At 37.2% G+C, this 16,994-nt stretch overlaps 1 protein-coding gene across 2 annotated transcripts in view; it reads left to right on the top strand.

Moving 5' to 3' along the window:
* Nucleotides 1–16,994, top strand: part of LOC127436449 (ras-specific guanine nucleotide-releasing factor 2) — a 126,098-nt gene that overhangs the window by 35,830 nt on the left and 73,274 nt on the right. For both annotated transcript variants that reach the window (XM_051690620.1, XM_051690612.1), the window contains exons 2-3: nucleotides 10,320–10,426; nucleotides 14,217–14,364. In XM_051690620.1, the coding sequence (XP_051546580.1) occupies nucleotides 10,320–10,426; nucleotides 14,217–14,364 (255 nt within the window). The remainder of the gene's footprint in view (nucleotides 1–10,319; nucleotides 10,427–14,216; nucleotides 14,365–16,994) is intronic.

Here is a 16,994-nt window from a genome sequence, read left to right as displayed (position 1 = left end):
CCTTTAAAACATTGTATAGGGCAGCAGAAATCACACAGAACTGAATGAAACAATTAAAATGTTAGCTGCATTAAATAAAAGTGATGGCATTTAACTAATCTCATTGATTATAAATTAAATTTAATTAACTGATTAATTTAATTATTCAATATTAATCAATTCAAACAGAGCACGTAAACATTTTGTGATGTTTCTATAGGTGTTAATACGTCGTTAAAACGTCATCAAAAAATTATGACGTTTAGATGCTGTCAATACGCCAATATTGTATGTTTCGTGTCTATGCAAACGTAAGAGAATGTATGTTTGCTAGAACCAAACTTTACATAAGAATACAAACAAATTCTCATTAGATCACGTTGTCTACATTGAGCTCATGTTAGGCAGAATGTTAATGTTAGCCTCTGTCACCGTTCACTTGAGAAAGGTGACTTACATTCTCAGGTTAACATTCTGCCTAACATCTCTTTTTGTGTTCCACAAAAGAAAGAAATAAAGTCATATGTGTTTAAGGGTGAGTAAAAGATGGCAGAATTTTTATTTTAATGTTCAGAAACAACAACAATGTCCATACACACATAATAGGTCTAATTGTTTCCCAGTTGCTTATTTCCTTGTATCCTTGTATGTAAATTCGACAAGATATTTTGAGATCATCAGAATTCCTGGAGGGCCTGGGTAGCTAAGCAAGTAAAGATGTTGAATACCACACCTGGAGTCGCAAGATTGAATCCAGATCGAAATCTAGTCAGGCTTCCTAAGCAACCAATTGGCCTATTTGCTAGGGTGGGTAGAGTCACGTTGGGTTACCTCCTCGTGGTCACTATAATGTGGTTCTTGCTCTCGGTGGGGCACATGGTGAGTTGTGCATGGATGACGTGGAGAATAACGTGAAGCCTTCACACACGCTATGTCTCCGTGGTAACGCGCTCAACAAGCCACATGATAAGATGCACGGATTGACGGTCTCAGACATGGAGGCAACTGAGATTCGTCCTCTGCCACCCAGATTGAGGCAAGTCACCACCCCCCCCACCCCCAAAGATGATCAGAATTCCTGATGCTGATTGTATCCTCTGTTTACATGCTACATTAAAGCCCAAAGAGGAGGTCCAGAGAGGCAGCCAGCTTGAGAGACTGTAAATAGATCTAGGGTGGGTTACATAAGGCCTCTCTTGCCTGTCTGTGCTAGAAAATACAGAATGCTTATTCCCTTGAACTTGACTTCAACTGCAGTTGCAGTGACTGACTGTATATGTGTGCATGCACAAGCTGTGGTTAGTACATGTGCATATACACATACACACTCCCATAAACAAACTGACACACCAAGCAGTTCTTTTTCTCAGGTGTATACATGGCTGTGTTGAAATGACTAATATATTTGTGCTGTATTTTGTCTCCTCTGAATCCAGGCATAACTCAAAGAGCAATAACTGGAGTTCGCTGTGTTTACTGTTGCATGACCAGCTAAAGTAGCTCATTTCGTTAGCGTCAGCTCTAGATGTGAAATAAAAGTTAACGTAAGATGCACAAACAGATGCAGTATGTTCTGTTTTCTGATACTTCAACCTTTGAATTAGCAGATTGCATTCATGCTGTATGCATAATGATGCCTCACAAAATAAATAGATCTAATGATGCTTAATTACATGCTTTGGACTTATTCCCCACATAGTGCTAATTCAGGAACCAAAGGATGAAAATACTCCTGGAAATTGCCGTCTTTCATTCATTTAGACAGTCCGTGCTGTGATGTAGTGAAAATGCTATTGAACTTAAAATCCAAATCATTATTTCCCACTGTTACTCAGGACCAGAGCTAATGTACTGCTCACACTCACACAAAAAAGAAAAGATAAAAATGTACCATAGGACTATTTTTTTTTTTTGGACATGGTAACATGGAAAATCCATGGCGTTTTGGACATTCACCATGCCAGTAAATGTACCATGGAAGTACTATGGTATTCTTTTGACACCATTACTGTACCATGGTACCACTACAGTGCTTCTTTGTAATGGCAGGTCTGCTCGGATCAGAATGTTTGAAAAAGCCTAAACCTTATAGAATGAGATGATCTTCTTGTTTTTACATCAAGCTTTGGATAGTGTTGCACAAAGAAAAGTTTGACTCCCTGCAAGCTTAATGCAGCTGATATTTAATTAATTAGGCCTATGGCTTTGAAGCAGCACCAGTCTGCTCCGTTATGTTATGTAATAGTATTATGTTATGTTTTGTTATGTAATAGTATTTAATAGCATTTAAGTTTCTACAAGCCTTTAAGGGTTGCAGTAATAGTTCATTCACCTACCTAGAGAAGTAGCTAGTAGCTTTTCTGCTTGGATATTATTGTTTAGATTTGCCCATGAAAACAAATATAGGCCTGACCCTGTACATAGGAAGAAGTCCCATGAAGCTGTTGTCTATAGTTTCAATATGAGTGGGCCCTTTACCCTATCCAAAGTAAAAAAATAAATCAAAAGATTGCACAATTCCAGGCATAACACAAAGACCAGTTTAAGATATAAAACCAATTGAGGTTTTCTCTCATCTAGGTAAATAAATTCGAAGTTCAAGTCTGCAGCAAAAGTCGACATGCTGCATTCCATTCAGTGTCAGATGTGGGATTTTCTTACTTGATATCTCCAGCTATATAGTGGTCTGTTGTCTGAGGCTCAGAATATATAAAAACAGAAATGCAGTGCTAGCATTTTTTTTCCCCCAGTGTGCAGTTATCAACAGAAAAGATAATTTACTGTGTTTTACACAGTACTGTAGGTTTTATCATGGCACAGGCAATATAGGCAGTTGCCTCGGGCAACGGCATTCTCTGGGGTGCCCCAAAGAGCCAAGCAACTAACTTAATTACAGAAGAGTGACAATAGTTAAACTATTTTCACAATAGTGTAGCATTTCCAGTAACAAGCTAATTTTCCAGCGATTAATCGTGTAACACGAAAAAAACACTACATTGCTTTTTGTCAAACTGTATTGTGCACGCTGCAGCCACTGCTGAGCAAACCTAGGCAGCAATCAATCAACCTTCATCTGAGCCATCCTCTCCCTGTCTCTCTCACGGGAATAGAAAATCCAAAACAGTTAGGTGATTTGATTTTTTTCAGACAGTTCACGTTAGTGAACTGTTTAAAGTTAACAATTCACCAATACACATAATGGCTGCATCAGAAAGCTAAGGCAGCTACCTGCTGCCTAATCAGTTAATGGCTTAATGCTGCCTTCAAGTGCTATCGGGATTATCCTAATTCCCATTTCTGAAGAGGTAATTATGAGTGTCACATTCAAGTGCTTTGTTGTCAGAAAGAAAAGGAAATTTGGAGGTGTAGGAACAGTATGTGTGTTAGGAATTAAATTAAACTGTCCACATTCTATGTCATTATTATGTAGGGAAATTTATAATGGAATTAGCCGCGTTCGACAACCATTATAAGAAAGATAAATGACAAATAATTAGATTATTTTTCTGAATAAAACTCTCCACCATTAAAATCGTAATATGTCTCGTTGTATCTGCTCACAATTTCTATTGTAAGGAATTAGTTTTAATAAGGGAATTAGGATTAATTAACTTATTGGAGTAATATTATTCTCATGTCTTATTGAAAATAATATCACACACATATTTTAGGTATGAGCTTTGAAGCAAGATCTTTTAAAATCAAGTTACAAGATTATTTATCAAAATATACCACAGTTAAATTATCTTTGAATACAAAAAACTTTATTGCTATTCTAAACATAAAAACTAATCTAACACATACAAACATGAAACAGGTCGGCGAGTGAAGTGACAATGTGAATGAAATGATCAGTACAGAGAAAATGAACTTTATGGAGTCTATAGACAATGCCTTAAGAACGATTTGCAATCGGATTACCCAAAGTATTTAAATAATACACCAGCACTTTCAGCAAAAGTCTGGAGATGTGCTTGCTTGTCGTTGCATCTCCTTGCATTGCCTGGTTCCTTGGCTCTTTGTAGAAAGTTCGTTCCGTCGATGTCTCGGACCTCTGTTAGATCGTGGATGTCTGTTGTGTCGATGGATGATGAGGCGGGCTTTGAAGCGAGGCCTTCCACAAGGAGGACTCGCGACTCTCGTTACTTGTGTGAACCATAGAACAGAAAGTGAGAGGATTCCTCGGGACTTCATGTCCCGAGTTTCCTTGGACTCTACATGGCACGGAGGCTACAAGCCAAGAGGGCAAGAGCGCAGAGGAATGAGGAGCTGCAGAGGAAGTGAAGAAGCAAGAAGAAGAGAGAAGACGGCTGGAGAAGACGGAGAGTTCTTCCTTGGTACCAGCGTTTTGCGTTGAGATTGGCCACACCCCAAAGGTGTCCTGAACCAATCAAAAGAGTCACATGGTCAACTGGTCTGTCCTTTTCAAAGTTGATTTATAATCCTTTGTGTGGAGAATTCGTACAAATTTCCCACTCATTATAGTGCATGTTTAATCACGAACTTTTATATTTTGAAAACATGCAAGAGACATGACATTCGTTGTCATCAACATTCTCTGCGTAAACAAGCAAGCGTTTACATACTAAATATTTACATACTTTCATGAATATTCCACGTGTAAGTCACAAAACATGAAAATACGTGAAACTCTTTTTGGTTTGGGTGAGATTTAGCATATTAAAATGTCTAATTTTAAGTGTGTCAAATTGGTTATTGTCCAGAATAGAGTATCTTAACTTATCGACAGTTCTTTAACTCTCTCTTAGAATGTGTTTTCCAATGGTGGGGGTTTTCCAAGTGTGTGTTTGGACAGATCTGTCCTTGTTTCTCAAAATGACTAAGTTGCACAGATGGTCATCCTTATCTCATTTAGCTGGGTCATGCCAGACTTTAAGGAGCCATTTTGTCAATTTCTTACTTTATGGCTTTTGAGGAATTTCTAGGGGCCTCTGAGCGTGGAAATTAACGATTCTTCAGGCTTTGAGATCCTACAGAGGACACCAGGTTCAGACTGAGTATTTCTTGGGGAACTCTTATTTTGACACTGTAGTATGTATTACCAGAGACTATTTTGCACAGGGGTGTCAAACTCATTTTGGGTCGTGGGCCTGATTGGATCAAGCGACATTGCTTGTGGACCGAAGTTTATACTTATAAATTATATTTTGTGTGTGTATGTGTGTGTGTGTGTGTGTGTGTGTATGTGTGTGTGTATGTATGTATGTATGTATGTATGTGTATATATATATATATATATATATATATATATATATATATATATACATACACATACATATATACTCATAAAAGTTATTTAAACAAAGTTAAAGAATTTATATATATATATATAAATTCTTTAACTTTGTTTAAATAACTTTTAAATTATGCATTAACATTATTAATTATCTTTAACAAAATTGTATCATATATTATCATATTTTATCAACTTTGTACACAAAACATTTCGACATGACTGAGAGCAACTTGCAGAAAATCACATATTCATTCGGCCACTCCAAGTAATTCAGAAAGTTCATTCACTGAAGGATTTGTCAAACTGATTCAAAACGAGAACTTGTGAGCTGGTGAATCACTGTTTTAAAAGTACCGGCTCATAGGAGTCATTTAGTCATGAATCGGACTAAACCAATCACTGTGTTTGCTGTTGAGTACAGTCAGCGAACGCAATAGAAAGGCATGCTGTTTTGTTGTTATTTCACGGTGCATGCTTTTTTATAACACCACATTCAATTTAGACTGCAATCTCATAACTTGGGTAAAATATAATTTCTTTAGTGATGCTGGAAGATCAGCGGTGGAGCAAAGGAAAACTGGAGCAAGAAAATAGAAAGATGCTTGTAGCTAACACTGGGGTAAAAGTACCAAAAAATGTTTTTGCCTACCAGCCAGAGTGGCTGTGAATGCCCAATTTCACCAGGGCATTGATTTTTTACCAGCTCCTTTAGTTATTCATAAAGGTATATAAAACACCACTTCTGAAGCTGTAGTGAATTATGATGACACACATGACATTTCATTAATGTCGCTGCATGTCATTTTCTTTGTATAGTTATGTATTCAGCCACAAATGTTTTGTGAATTAAGCAATGTTGCATTCACAATGAGTGTAAACGTGAACTGCTCTGGGAAATCAAGCTAACTAAATTTTGAGCACCTCCTGAGATGGTCTGAGATCATTTTCAGCATTGTCATGGATGACACTGTTCTTGCAGTTGCAAACTACTGTATTTTCTGCGTGTTCCATGAGAAGTGCTGCGCTAATGTGCGCCAGAGTGCCTCTGAATACACGGCGAATCAGATACACATCAACGGCTTTTCTTTCATCTGTTCTTCAAAATGTAATCAAGTGTGTTTCTTCAAACGCCAACTTTGTATCTGACAGCATTTCTTGTCACGTCACTCCAAGATTTTTATAAGTCACCCGCCACAGAAATAACCCACCACTGCGCATAAAATATCCACATTTGGTGGGATGGTGGGTGCTAATTTTAAACTCTGAACAAAAGGAAAAACACAGAATTTACTAATTTCATTAACCAGAGGTTACATCACAAATACACACAATTAGTTGAAGGGAATCAAGCAATAATATTTACAAGAAAAAGAGAGAACCAATCACTCTTTAATAAAATGAATAATAGTTCAGTGGGTTCATTTATGTGAAATAAACTTCACTGTGGGAATGTGTGGCCATGGAACTTGTGTCACCCTCAGACATGTGTGGCGTTCGCTGATACGTGTAATTCTGCGAGCGCTGAATGTCGCGCATAATTAAAAGAAATTCCACTGATCATGCAAACTAGCTACATGCAACACCACACATTTAAATGTTTATCTGTTCTGCTGTTGCTAATAAAATAATAGTATGAATACATCTTACCAAAGTACAGGCTAAATCAACTGAATGTTTTCAAACATTACTTATTTATTTTTTCCACAAATCATCCCGCAGGCTGGAGATGACCCCTTGGCAGGCCGGATTTGGCCTGTGGGCTGTTTGTTTGTCACCCCTGATTTAGCATATACGGGCCACTTATTTTAAAATGAATGGGAGAAATTGGAATCCCCAACGGATGTAGAAAAGGAAGTCCCGCCTTACAGGAAAAAATGCCAATCACCATTTAGATACAGACATCACCCTTTAATCAACTCGAGAACGCACTTGCGCATTAGCTACACAAGCCGGGAAATTTTTTTTTTTTTTTTTGCGTAATCTGTGGTAAAGAAGCACAATTTTTGATACGATTGTTGTCAGATTTAAATGCTGATTTTAAATATGTTCTTTGATCGTAATATTTACCAACCGTTTTGGAGATTTCGGTCTTTTTTATTTATTTATTTATTTTTTTTTATTTAACCTTTATTTAACCAAGAAGTCCCTTGAGATTAAAAATCTTTTTCGAGGGAGACCTGGCCAAGAAAGCACACCATACAAGGTAAAACGTTATAAGATCAACACAACAAAAACAGACATAAGACAAAAATAAGACACATTAATGAAAACAATGGACAATTACAGAATCCAGCTTAAGCATAGCAATTGCACTCTTCAGTCATACAATTTTTTTATCAAAGATTTGAATTCACCCGTGGTAACAAAGTGATTAAGATGTAATGCGTTCTGGAGGGAATTCCATGACCAAGGCGCAAAATAAGAAAAAGCTGTTTTACCAAGATGAGAGCAAATCCTTGGTACCCTGTAGAGTAGCCATCTAGAGGAACGAGACATAACAGCTATTGATGAGTGACAAAAGTTTGCACAAATAAGCAGGTAGTTTTCCCTGTATGGCTTTATAAATAAAAAAAAATACCAGTGATGCTGTCTCCTTAAGCTTAATGAAGGCCAAGAGACCAAATTATAAAGTACACAATGATGTGATGTGACAATGAATTGCTTATAAAACGAAGAGAACAATGATACGCAGAGTCTAAATGACGAAGTGTTGAGGAAGCAGCATGCATAAAAATAATATCCCCATAATCTACACTAAAAATGCCCTGAAGAATGTAGCCTGTACAAGCTTTTTCCTAGCTGCTAAATTAAGGCAGGCCCTATTTCGATAATAAAAACCAAGCCTAACCTTCAGCTTCTTCACTAGGTGTTCAGTATGCACTGAAAGAGAGCCTATCGTCCACCTAGATACCCAAGTACTTATAAGATGATACTTTTTCATTTGAGTCCCCTCCTGAAGTATAAATGCCAACAATATCTGAGGTCTGGAAGTGGGCTCTAGAAAAGATCATGTAATGAAGGACCTTTGACTCATTGAAACATTTTGCTCAAAAGTTTTTTTTATTTTTATCATTAGCTGTGAACATCTCCATGAGTGCCCCAATGTTTGTGTCATGTAATACACCCGCATCTCGGCAAAGTCAAGGCATTTGTCCAAGTAGGAAAATGGAAATTCTGTCTTTCTGAGTTGAATGTAGACTTGGCCTCAGATGGCACAGTCGGTTCACTGACCGATGGTTTTTGGTCAGAATAAGCTACAATTTGGACCAGACCTTTAACCAATTAGTTAAAAAGTATGATTATGTGAGACAAAGTTGAATAAGTTGAACAGAATGCAAACCAATGTTGTATATGACATTCTGCCCTTTGTGCAGCCTCATATGAATGTGGCAAAGTCTATGAAAGCACACATGCTAACCAATTCCCACCATCTCTGTTCCCTCAGGTCATTATGACAATAGCTGATTCAACTCCACTCACACCTGCTGTAAATCGGCTGCCTGTGTTTATTTGCCTTGCAGATGGCCTCAAACTGCATAGTTCTCAGCTTCTCATGCATAGTGCTCAGCCTCTCATAACCCCTTCCCTGTTTTATTTCACAGAGCTTGTCAACATCTGTGTGCTGCCAGTAAGTTTGATGTTTCTAAGGGCTCGTAAGGTCACACAGCACAGGTGCTCTGAAACAAATATGTTTGTATCAATGCAGGCCTCATGTGGTGGTTGTGATAATGTGCTTCAGGTTGTTTTCTCAACATATCCAGCACTGCACAGTTTTATTTTTCATATGTTAGATTACATAATGAAGTTCAGTACACTGCAAAAAATGTAATCCACCAAAATGGCTAACCTAGGTTTAATTACTGCCTTCAATTTTTCATTAAAATCAAAGTGATGCCAATGTTACAAACTGTAGTGAAAAGTTCTTAAAAAGTTCTCTAAGGCACTTTTTACAACACCTTTGAATTTAATAACTGAATTTAAAAAAAAAAACAATTATTTTTATTTTTTTTTTTTAATGGGATGCAACTTTGAAAATGCCTGAAATCAACATGAAATGCCAGAAATTACTGTCCCTACTGAAAAAAAACCAAACAAACAAACAAAAAAAAAATAAAGCTGGTCTAGCTGGTCTCCCTAACTGGCCACACTGGTCTTCAGGTGGTTAAGCTGGTCTTCAACTGGTTACTTCAAGTCAAACCAAGTGCCCATAACCCATCTAAAACCAGCAAACCAGACCAGCCAAGACCATCAGAGGCAGGTTTAAATTGTTAAATTCAGCAGTTTAATGGATGGAAACAAAGAAATTGTTCTAACACGTGCACACACACACACACACACACACACACACACATATATATATATATATATATATATACACACACACACATACACACTACTGGTCAAAAGTTTTGAAACACTTGACTGAAATGTTTCTCATGATCTTAAAAATCTTTTGATCTGAAGGCGTATGCTTAAATGTTTGAAATTAATTTTGTAGACAAAAATATAATTGTGCCACCATATTAATTATTTCATTATGAAACTAAAATGTAATTTAAAAAAAAAAAAAGTTTTTGAAATTGATGACTTGGACCAAATAATAAAGAAAAGCAGCCAATAAGTGCCCAACATAGATGGGAATTCCTTCAATACTGTTTAAAAAGCATCTCAGGGTGATACCTCAAGAAGTTGTTTGAGAAAATGTCAAGAGCACATTTCTGCAAATTCTAGGCAAAGGGTGACTACTTTGAAGATGCTAAAATATAAACAGTTTTGATTTATTTTGGATTTTTTTTAGTCACAATATAATTCCCATATTTCCATTTAAGTTATTCCATAGTTTTGATGACTTTACTTTTATTCTAAAATGTGAAAAAAAAAAAAAAAAAAAAAAAAAAAAATTATAATAATGAGTAAGTGTTTCAAAACTTTTGACCGGTAGTGTGTGTGTATATATATATATATATATATATATATATATATATATATATATCTTTTTTTTATTATTATTACTGTTTGCATTTAACACACATGCACAGGTTTACAAGTCTGGTAACTTCTCATGTTGTGTCTGCTTCTGCAGCACTATTTCCTCATTGTCTTCGGCCATGATGGACAAAAGCCTCTGGAACTGCGGACAGAGGAGGAGGCGGAATGTGATGAATGGGTGGAGGCTATCCAGCAGGCCAGGTACTCCTGTGTGTGTGATGGTGTGTGTATTTGTTTTTTTGTGTCCTGCTCAGTCAAGGAGAACATTTAGCAGCACTAAAGAAGCTTTACTCTCAGGCTGAATGAATAAAATCATCATAATCAGAGAGAGACATATCCAAGCGGGTTAAGTCAAGCGCATTGTGCATTTATCCCTGTCACTGTAAAGCAGAACAGCAACAAATAAGCTACACTGAGTTTGACAGCACTGTTTCTTCTCTCTCCCTGGTGCTCAAACATCCAGCCTAAGATAAAACTTAGCAGTCATGTTTTATACTCCAAAAGATCAGCATAAACTCTAAAGGAAGCTTGAACTGCTTTATTTGTTGTATCACAGATCTGCCTAAATGCAAGACTGAATGTTAAGCTGAGATTTTAGACTGTTGAAACACTGTTGCTTCCAAGGTGATATAATTTTATCATATATTTAGATTTCTAATCAGCTATTTATAGTTTTTCATTTCAAATATATAAAATAACTCACTACATATGTGAATTTGAAAAAAAAAATGCACTTAGCATTTTCACATCTTAAGCTTAGTGGACACTACACGACTTAAGCTCGTCTCCTTTGATGGTTAGAAGTCTCAGATATCACGAATCATGACGAATGGTCCTGTAGTGTGACATGCCGAGACTAGTCGCAGACACTACGACAGATTTCAAACCAGCTATATATCTAGATGTCTTGTTGTCAGGTGTGCGCACTCTCTTGACAAGCAAGAGACCCACAATGAGCCACAGCCAATGAAATATAGAAAGAGCGAAAGAGGAGAGCAAGGTGTTGGGAAGCAGGAGAAAAAAAAATATTAGAATGTAAAATAAAACATCACCCACATCTACCTACCGGCATCTTTATTATTTTCAGCTGTTTTTTTTTTTCCTTTCCAAATGAGCGCAAAACAAAAATGGGTGTGAGCTGTTCGTTTTTGAAAGAGCAGAGCAAGGTATTGGGTAGCAGGAGACAAAAAATAAATTGAAAATAAAATTAAACATTCCCCACATTCCCCTACTTTGTGTCTTTATTATTTTCAGAAGCCCCCCCCGCCCCCGCAAATGGTGCAAATAAATGCAAAAATGGGTGCGAGTCATTTTTTCATGTTTGTTGGCATCTTATCAAGAATAAACTGCACGAGTTTGTGAGTGAATTACGTTAATTTTAAGATGCGTTTTGGTCGATCTTTTGAAAAGGACGATATTAAAAACAGCTGTAATGGAGTCCAAACTGTTCCGAGATTTGTCTATTTCAAACACACTCAGACACTGGGCTTGTTGTAATGTGACAGCAGCGGAGTGCCACCTAATAAAACAAGAGTTTAAACTTTGCCGGTTACATGCTGATTTAAAGGGGGAAAATATGCACTGAAATTTTAAAAAAAGTGAATACATATACAAGAAATTTACGAAATTTTTCAATGTGTCTGATATCAACATAAGGGACACAGAAATGAAAAGCATGAACATTAGTTACTGCACTAAAATAATTCTGCTCTAAACGTCATATATTTGTTTATAATTAAGAGAAACTGTGCACTGGTTTTTAGTGCTTTCTCTTCTTTGACTTTTTTAAAATAATTTTTATGCTTTATTATCATTCAGTAATACACGGATGTAATGATTGATGTATGTCCTCAGTCAATCAGAAATCAAAGACTCTCCCATCAAAATCAGAACACAAGTGTTCGAAAGAGACTACCAGGTTTAACGGTGATGTTTCTCGCTTGTACACTTGTGATTGGATCACCCAAATGGACAGTTGTTCCATCAACATGTATTACTCTGGTGGCTTTCGCTGTTGCGCACTTTCTTCGTGTTTATATTTGCATCTCCCGCTGAATGCTCTTGCTGTTGCTCACTGTCTCCATGTTTATATATGCGGCTCCCTCTGAATGCATTTAGATGCACTCTACAATATGGAACAGCCTTTCTGTGGGCCCCCCTCAAGCCCGGACCTGGGAAAAAAGGTCCAGTTGTCCCCTCTTATCAGTGGCCCTGCCAAGTGTACACAGGGTCTCAGTTGCGGACGAATAGTCATGTAGTTGATACATCCAGTTTCCAATCAGTCCTGTAGTGTATGCACCAGAATGGTGAAAATCAAGACTGTGAGTCGCAGAGCGTTGACTGCAAGTCGTGTAGTGTGCCCTTGGCTTTAGTTTCATTCATCATTTTTCACATCTGTGTCCTCTTACAAAGAACTTAAATTAAGTTAAGTTTTCTTAATTTAACTTAGCTTAGCACACAGTATCTTAGATTAGCTTATTTTAACATGGCTTAACATAGTTTAACTGAACTTACAATGCCAGATTTTCTTTCATCTGTTCCTTAAAATGTAATCCAGTGTGTTACTTCAGTAATGGTGCATTGTTGTTACTAATGGCTAGAGTTCATTTCTCACTTTAGCTGCTTCCCAGCTGAAGGACTATTTTGAATATACACTTACAAAAAAAAGATCCATGGTGCTAAGGTATTTTTTGAAGTAATTTGGTATACCATGCACTGTACATACCATGGTGCACTAAATGAAAATGGCAATTATTCAGTACTATAGTGTATGTCAAAGTATCATGGTATAAACATCTGATACAATCACTGTTAACAAAAAAGCTAATGCTTTTTAAGTCTGATCAGTTTAACTTTCACAAAAAGAATAAAATTTTGGTTTTGATATTTTGTTTAGAGAAATACATCAAAAAGTAAAATATGATTTTATGATGTTATGAAAATGCTGTGTTGTTGATGTTATCAACTTAAAGACACATTATATTCTGTAGACACAAAGCATTTGAGATTTACGGCACTCCAGAGATTTATACTCTTTATGCAGATTTATACTCAGGCTTCAGCATAGATTTGTATTGCGTCACTCGGGAGAAAGGCTGAATCTACAGGATTATTGTGTTACCCATGAGCAGATGTGCCTGTGAACATCTGGACAGGCCACATTGGGCTGCAGTCAATCAGGCCGACATTGTTCTTTTAAACGTAATTGGAAATAGAGCATGGACAATACGAAGAGACAACGTGTGCCACAATGTTCAGAATGATCATGGTATTGTTATGTGAGTTATGTACATTCAGTCTTGCTTGGAGTCAAGATGGTACTGTTGAAAATTTCACTCAAATAAAATTGAAAACTTAAGTGAAATTGTTGCCATAAAAGTACTGTAAACGATGTTAGCCATTCTGGAATGTCCACTAGACTTAGCCTCTGAATTAGACATGCTCCCTCTTTCCAAAACCCCCGCCTAACAAAGATACTGTTATACCTTTGAAAGCGAGATGGAGCAGATTAAATTAAATTGATGAAAATAAAGACATTACATAAGGAAAGATATAACATAAGGATGACATTTTAACAGGGCTGGTAAACCAAGGCACACATAAATTTGTACTTTTCTACATTTCATAGACTATAAAAAGACCACTTTTGGCAAAAACATTCTGAGATGTCTTTATAAGGGCCCTTTCACACATAAATAGTGTTTGTTTCTGACTGCACTATATTTCAGTTTTCTAAGTAGATAGATGTATGCACTTTGAATGTGCTAGATGGATGTCTTTGACCATTGCACCACGCCTCAATGTTTTTTTCAGCATCTCATGCAGTAGCGCTGCATTTTTTAGACACGGTGTCTAGTTTAAAAAACTTCAACCTTTAAAAACGTGTCTCGAGACACCTGCCTTCTGTTATATTCGTTACACTGCATCTAGCTTTTTTAATGCAAGTACGTGTTCTTCTGAACGGCCCTTAACTCTGTTGTTTTCATACCAGCTACTCTGACATCATCATCGAACGTGAGGTTCTCATGCAGAAGTACATCCACCTGGTGCAGATTGTGGAGACAGAGAAGGTTGCTGCCAATCAGCTCCACACACAACTGGAAGACCAAGACACAGAGATTGAAAGGCTTAAAGGAGAGGTACATGCTTGAGCTGTACAATTTAATGTGATTTTTTTATATATATATATATATATATATATATATATATACACACACACACACACAGTGGATATAAAAAGTCTACACACCCCTGTTAAAACAGCAGGTTTTGTGATGTAAAAAATTAAACAAAGATAAATCATATCAGAATTTTTGCACCTTTAATGTAAAAATTGCAACCTATGCAATGCCACTGAAAACCAAAGTGACACATTTCAGAGAGAGAGAGAGAGAGAGAAAAAAAAAAACACAAAAAACTGAATAACCTAACTGCATAAGTGTACACATCCCTGAACTAATACTTAGTTGAAGCACCCTTTGATTTTATTACAGCACTCAGGCTGTTTGGATAGGAGTCTATTAGCTTGGCACATCTTGACTTGGGAATATTTTCCCACTCTTCTTTGCAAAAATGTTCCAGATCTGTCAAATTGCGAGGGCATCATGTGTACGGCACTCTTCAGGTCCCCCCACAGATTTTCTATTGGATTCAGGCCTGGGCTCTGGCTGGGCCATTCCAAAACATTAATCTTTTTTTGCTGAAGCCATTCTTTTGTTGATTTGGATGTGTGCTTTGGATCATTGTCTTGCTGAAAGGTGAAAGATCTCTTCATTTTCAACTTTCTAGCAGACGCTAGAAGGTTCTGTGCCAAAATTGACTAGTACTTGGAGCTATTCATGATTCCCTCCACCTTCACTAAAGCCCCAGTTCCAGCTGAAGAAAAGCAGCCCCAAAGTACCATGCTGCCACCATGCTTCACCATGGGTATGGTGTTCTTTTGATGATGTGCTGTGTTGTTTTTGCACCAAACATACCTTTTACAATTTTGGGCAGAAAGTTCAATCTTGGTCTCATCAGACCATAACACATTTTTCCACGTGGTTTTGGGAGACTGGATATATGTTTTTGCCAGGCTTGGATATTTTATTTTTTTTCTCATCAGAAAAGGCTTGGTCTTGCCACCCTGCCCCATAGCCCAGACAGATGAAGAATACGAGAGATAGTTGTCACATGTAGGGAGCAACCAGTACTTGCCAGAAAGAGCTGCAGCTTCTTTAATGTTGCTGTAGGCCTCTTGACAGCATCCCTGACCAGTTTTCTCTTTGTCTTCTCATCAATTTTGGAGGGACATCCTGTTCTTGATAATGTCACTGTTGTGCCATACTTTCTCCACTGTCTTCACTGTGTTCCATGGTATATCTAATGCCTTGGAATTTTTTTTGTAGCACTCACCTGAGGGATACCTTTCAACAATGAGATCCCGTTGATGATTTGTAAGCTCTTTGTGGCTCGTGGCTCTTGTAGTAGCATGCAACCAAGGAGATGTCAGAAAAATACTACAAGAAGAGCTGAGATTTATTTGGAGTTAATCAGAGTCACTTCAGGTGAAGACAGGTGTGTACTATTTCACATGAGCTTGATGATTGGTTGATTCTGAATACAGCCACAATAAAGTTTTTTGTTTTTATTTATTTTTTCTCTGAAATGTGTCACTTTGGTTTTCAGTGGCATTGCATAGGTTGTAATTTTTACATTAAAGGTGCAAAAAGTCTGGTACGATTTATCTTTGTTTAATTTTTTACATCACAAAACCTGCTGTTTTAACAGGGATGTGTAGACTTTTTATATCCACTGTGTGTGTGTGTGTGTGTGTGTATATATATATATAAATATATACTGTATACTGAATATGGTGGCTCAATTTTATAAATCAGTAAACCACTCTAGGTTCAGTATATATATATATATATATATATATATATATATATATATATATATATATATATATATATATTTAAGCAATATCACACAAGCAAGAGTGCGATATGGCCCTACATCAGCACTGCTGAGATTCGGCCGCAGGCAATCACAGCAGTGCTGATTTAGGGCCATATAGCACGATTCCGAGTGTGATATTGCTTAAATACAACAGTTCAGTGAACAAGTAAATTAAAAAAAAATTAGGAAAAACTGAGTAAGGTCATAAAAATGCATTTGTGCATGGAACTACTATATTACGCAACGGATCAGAATCTGTCGTTGCTGGTTCAAACCAATATTTGGTATCACGGCTGTTTCTAACAAGTTATTGGATAAACAAGTATGGATATGTGTGTGTGTGTGTGTGTGTGTGTGTGAGAGAGAGAGAGAGAGAGACAGACAGACAGACAAAGAGAGCCGGAGCGTGTGCATCACCTGTTGCCACTCCCAAGCAGAGATGCTGTCAGCTTTCTGAAGATCAGCTTTCTCAGTGGTAAAATAGCCGTCCAAGTGGAGGTATTCCTCTCTATTTCGCGGAAGCCGGTGCGCAAGAGTCGATCACTATAGAAACCGCAATGTCCTCTGCCATTTTAAACAGTATGTATCCAACGTGGAAAGTCCGGTAAGAGGTAAGCGTCTTGAGTTGTGTAATCAATCAATCTGATGTGTCTCTCAGCTGTGATGAGCCGTAATGCTGAAGTTGTTCTTTTAAAGCCGTTTAAACTATTTCCTAGCTTTAGTAGTGTAGTAGCGATCATGGAGTGCTGTATGTAAACACTGGCTGACGCGGATTCACTTTACCTCACCAACTGGCTCATATTACAACACAAAAATGATCATCTGCCAC

The sequence above is a fragment of the Myxocyprinus asiaticus genome, chromosome 4 (assembly GCF_019703515.2).
Source record: "Myxocyprinus asiaticus isolate MX2 ecotype Aquarium Trade chromosome 4, UBuf_Myxa_2, whole genome shotgun sequence".
In the NCBI taxonomy this organism is placed as follows: Eukaryota; Metazoa; Chordata; class Actinopteri; order Cypriniformes; family Catostomidae; genus Myxocyprinus; species Myxocyprinus asiaticus.
The sequence above is the reverse complement of the archived record's forward strand: the minus strand, read 5'-3'. Positions and strand labels throughout refer to the sequence as shown.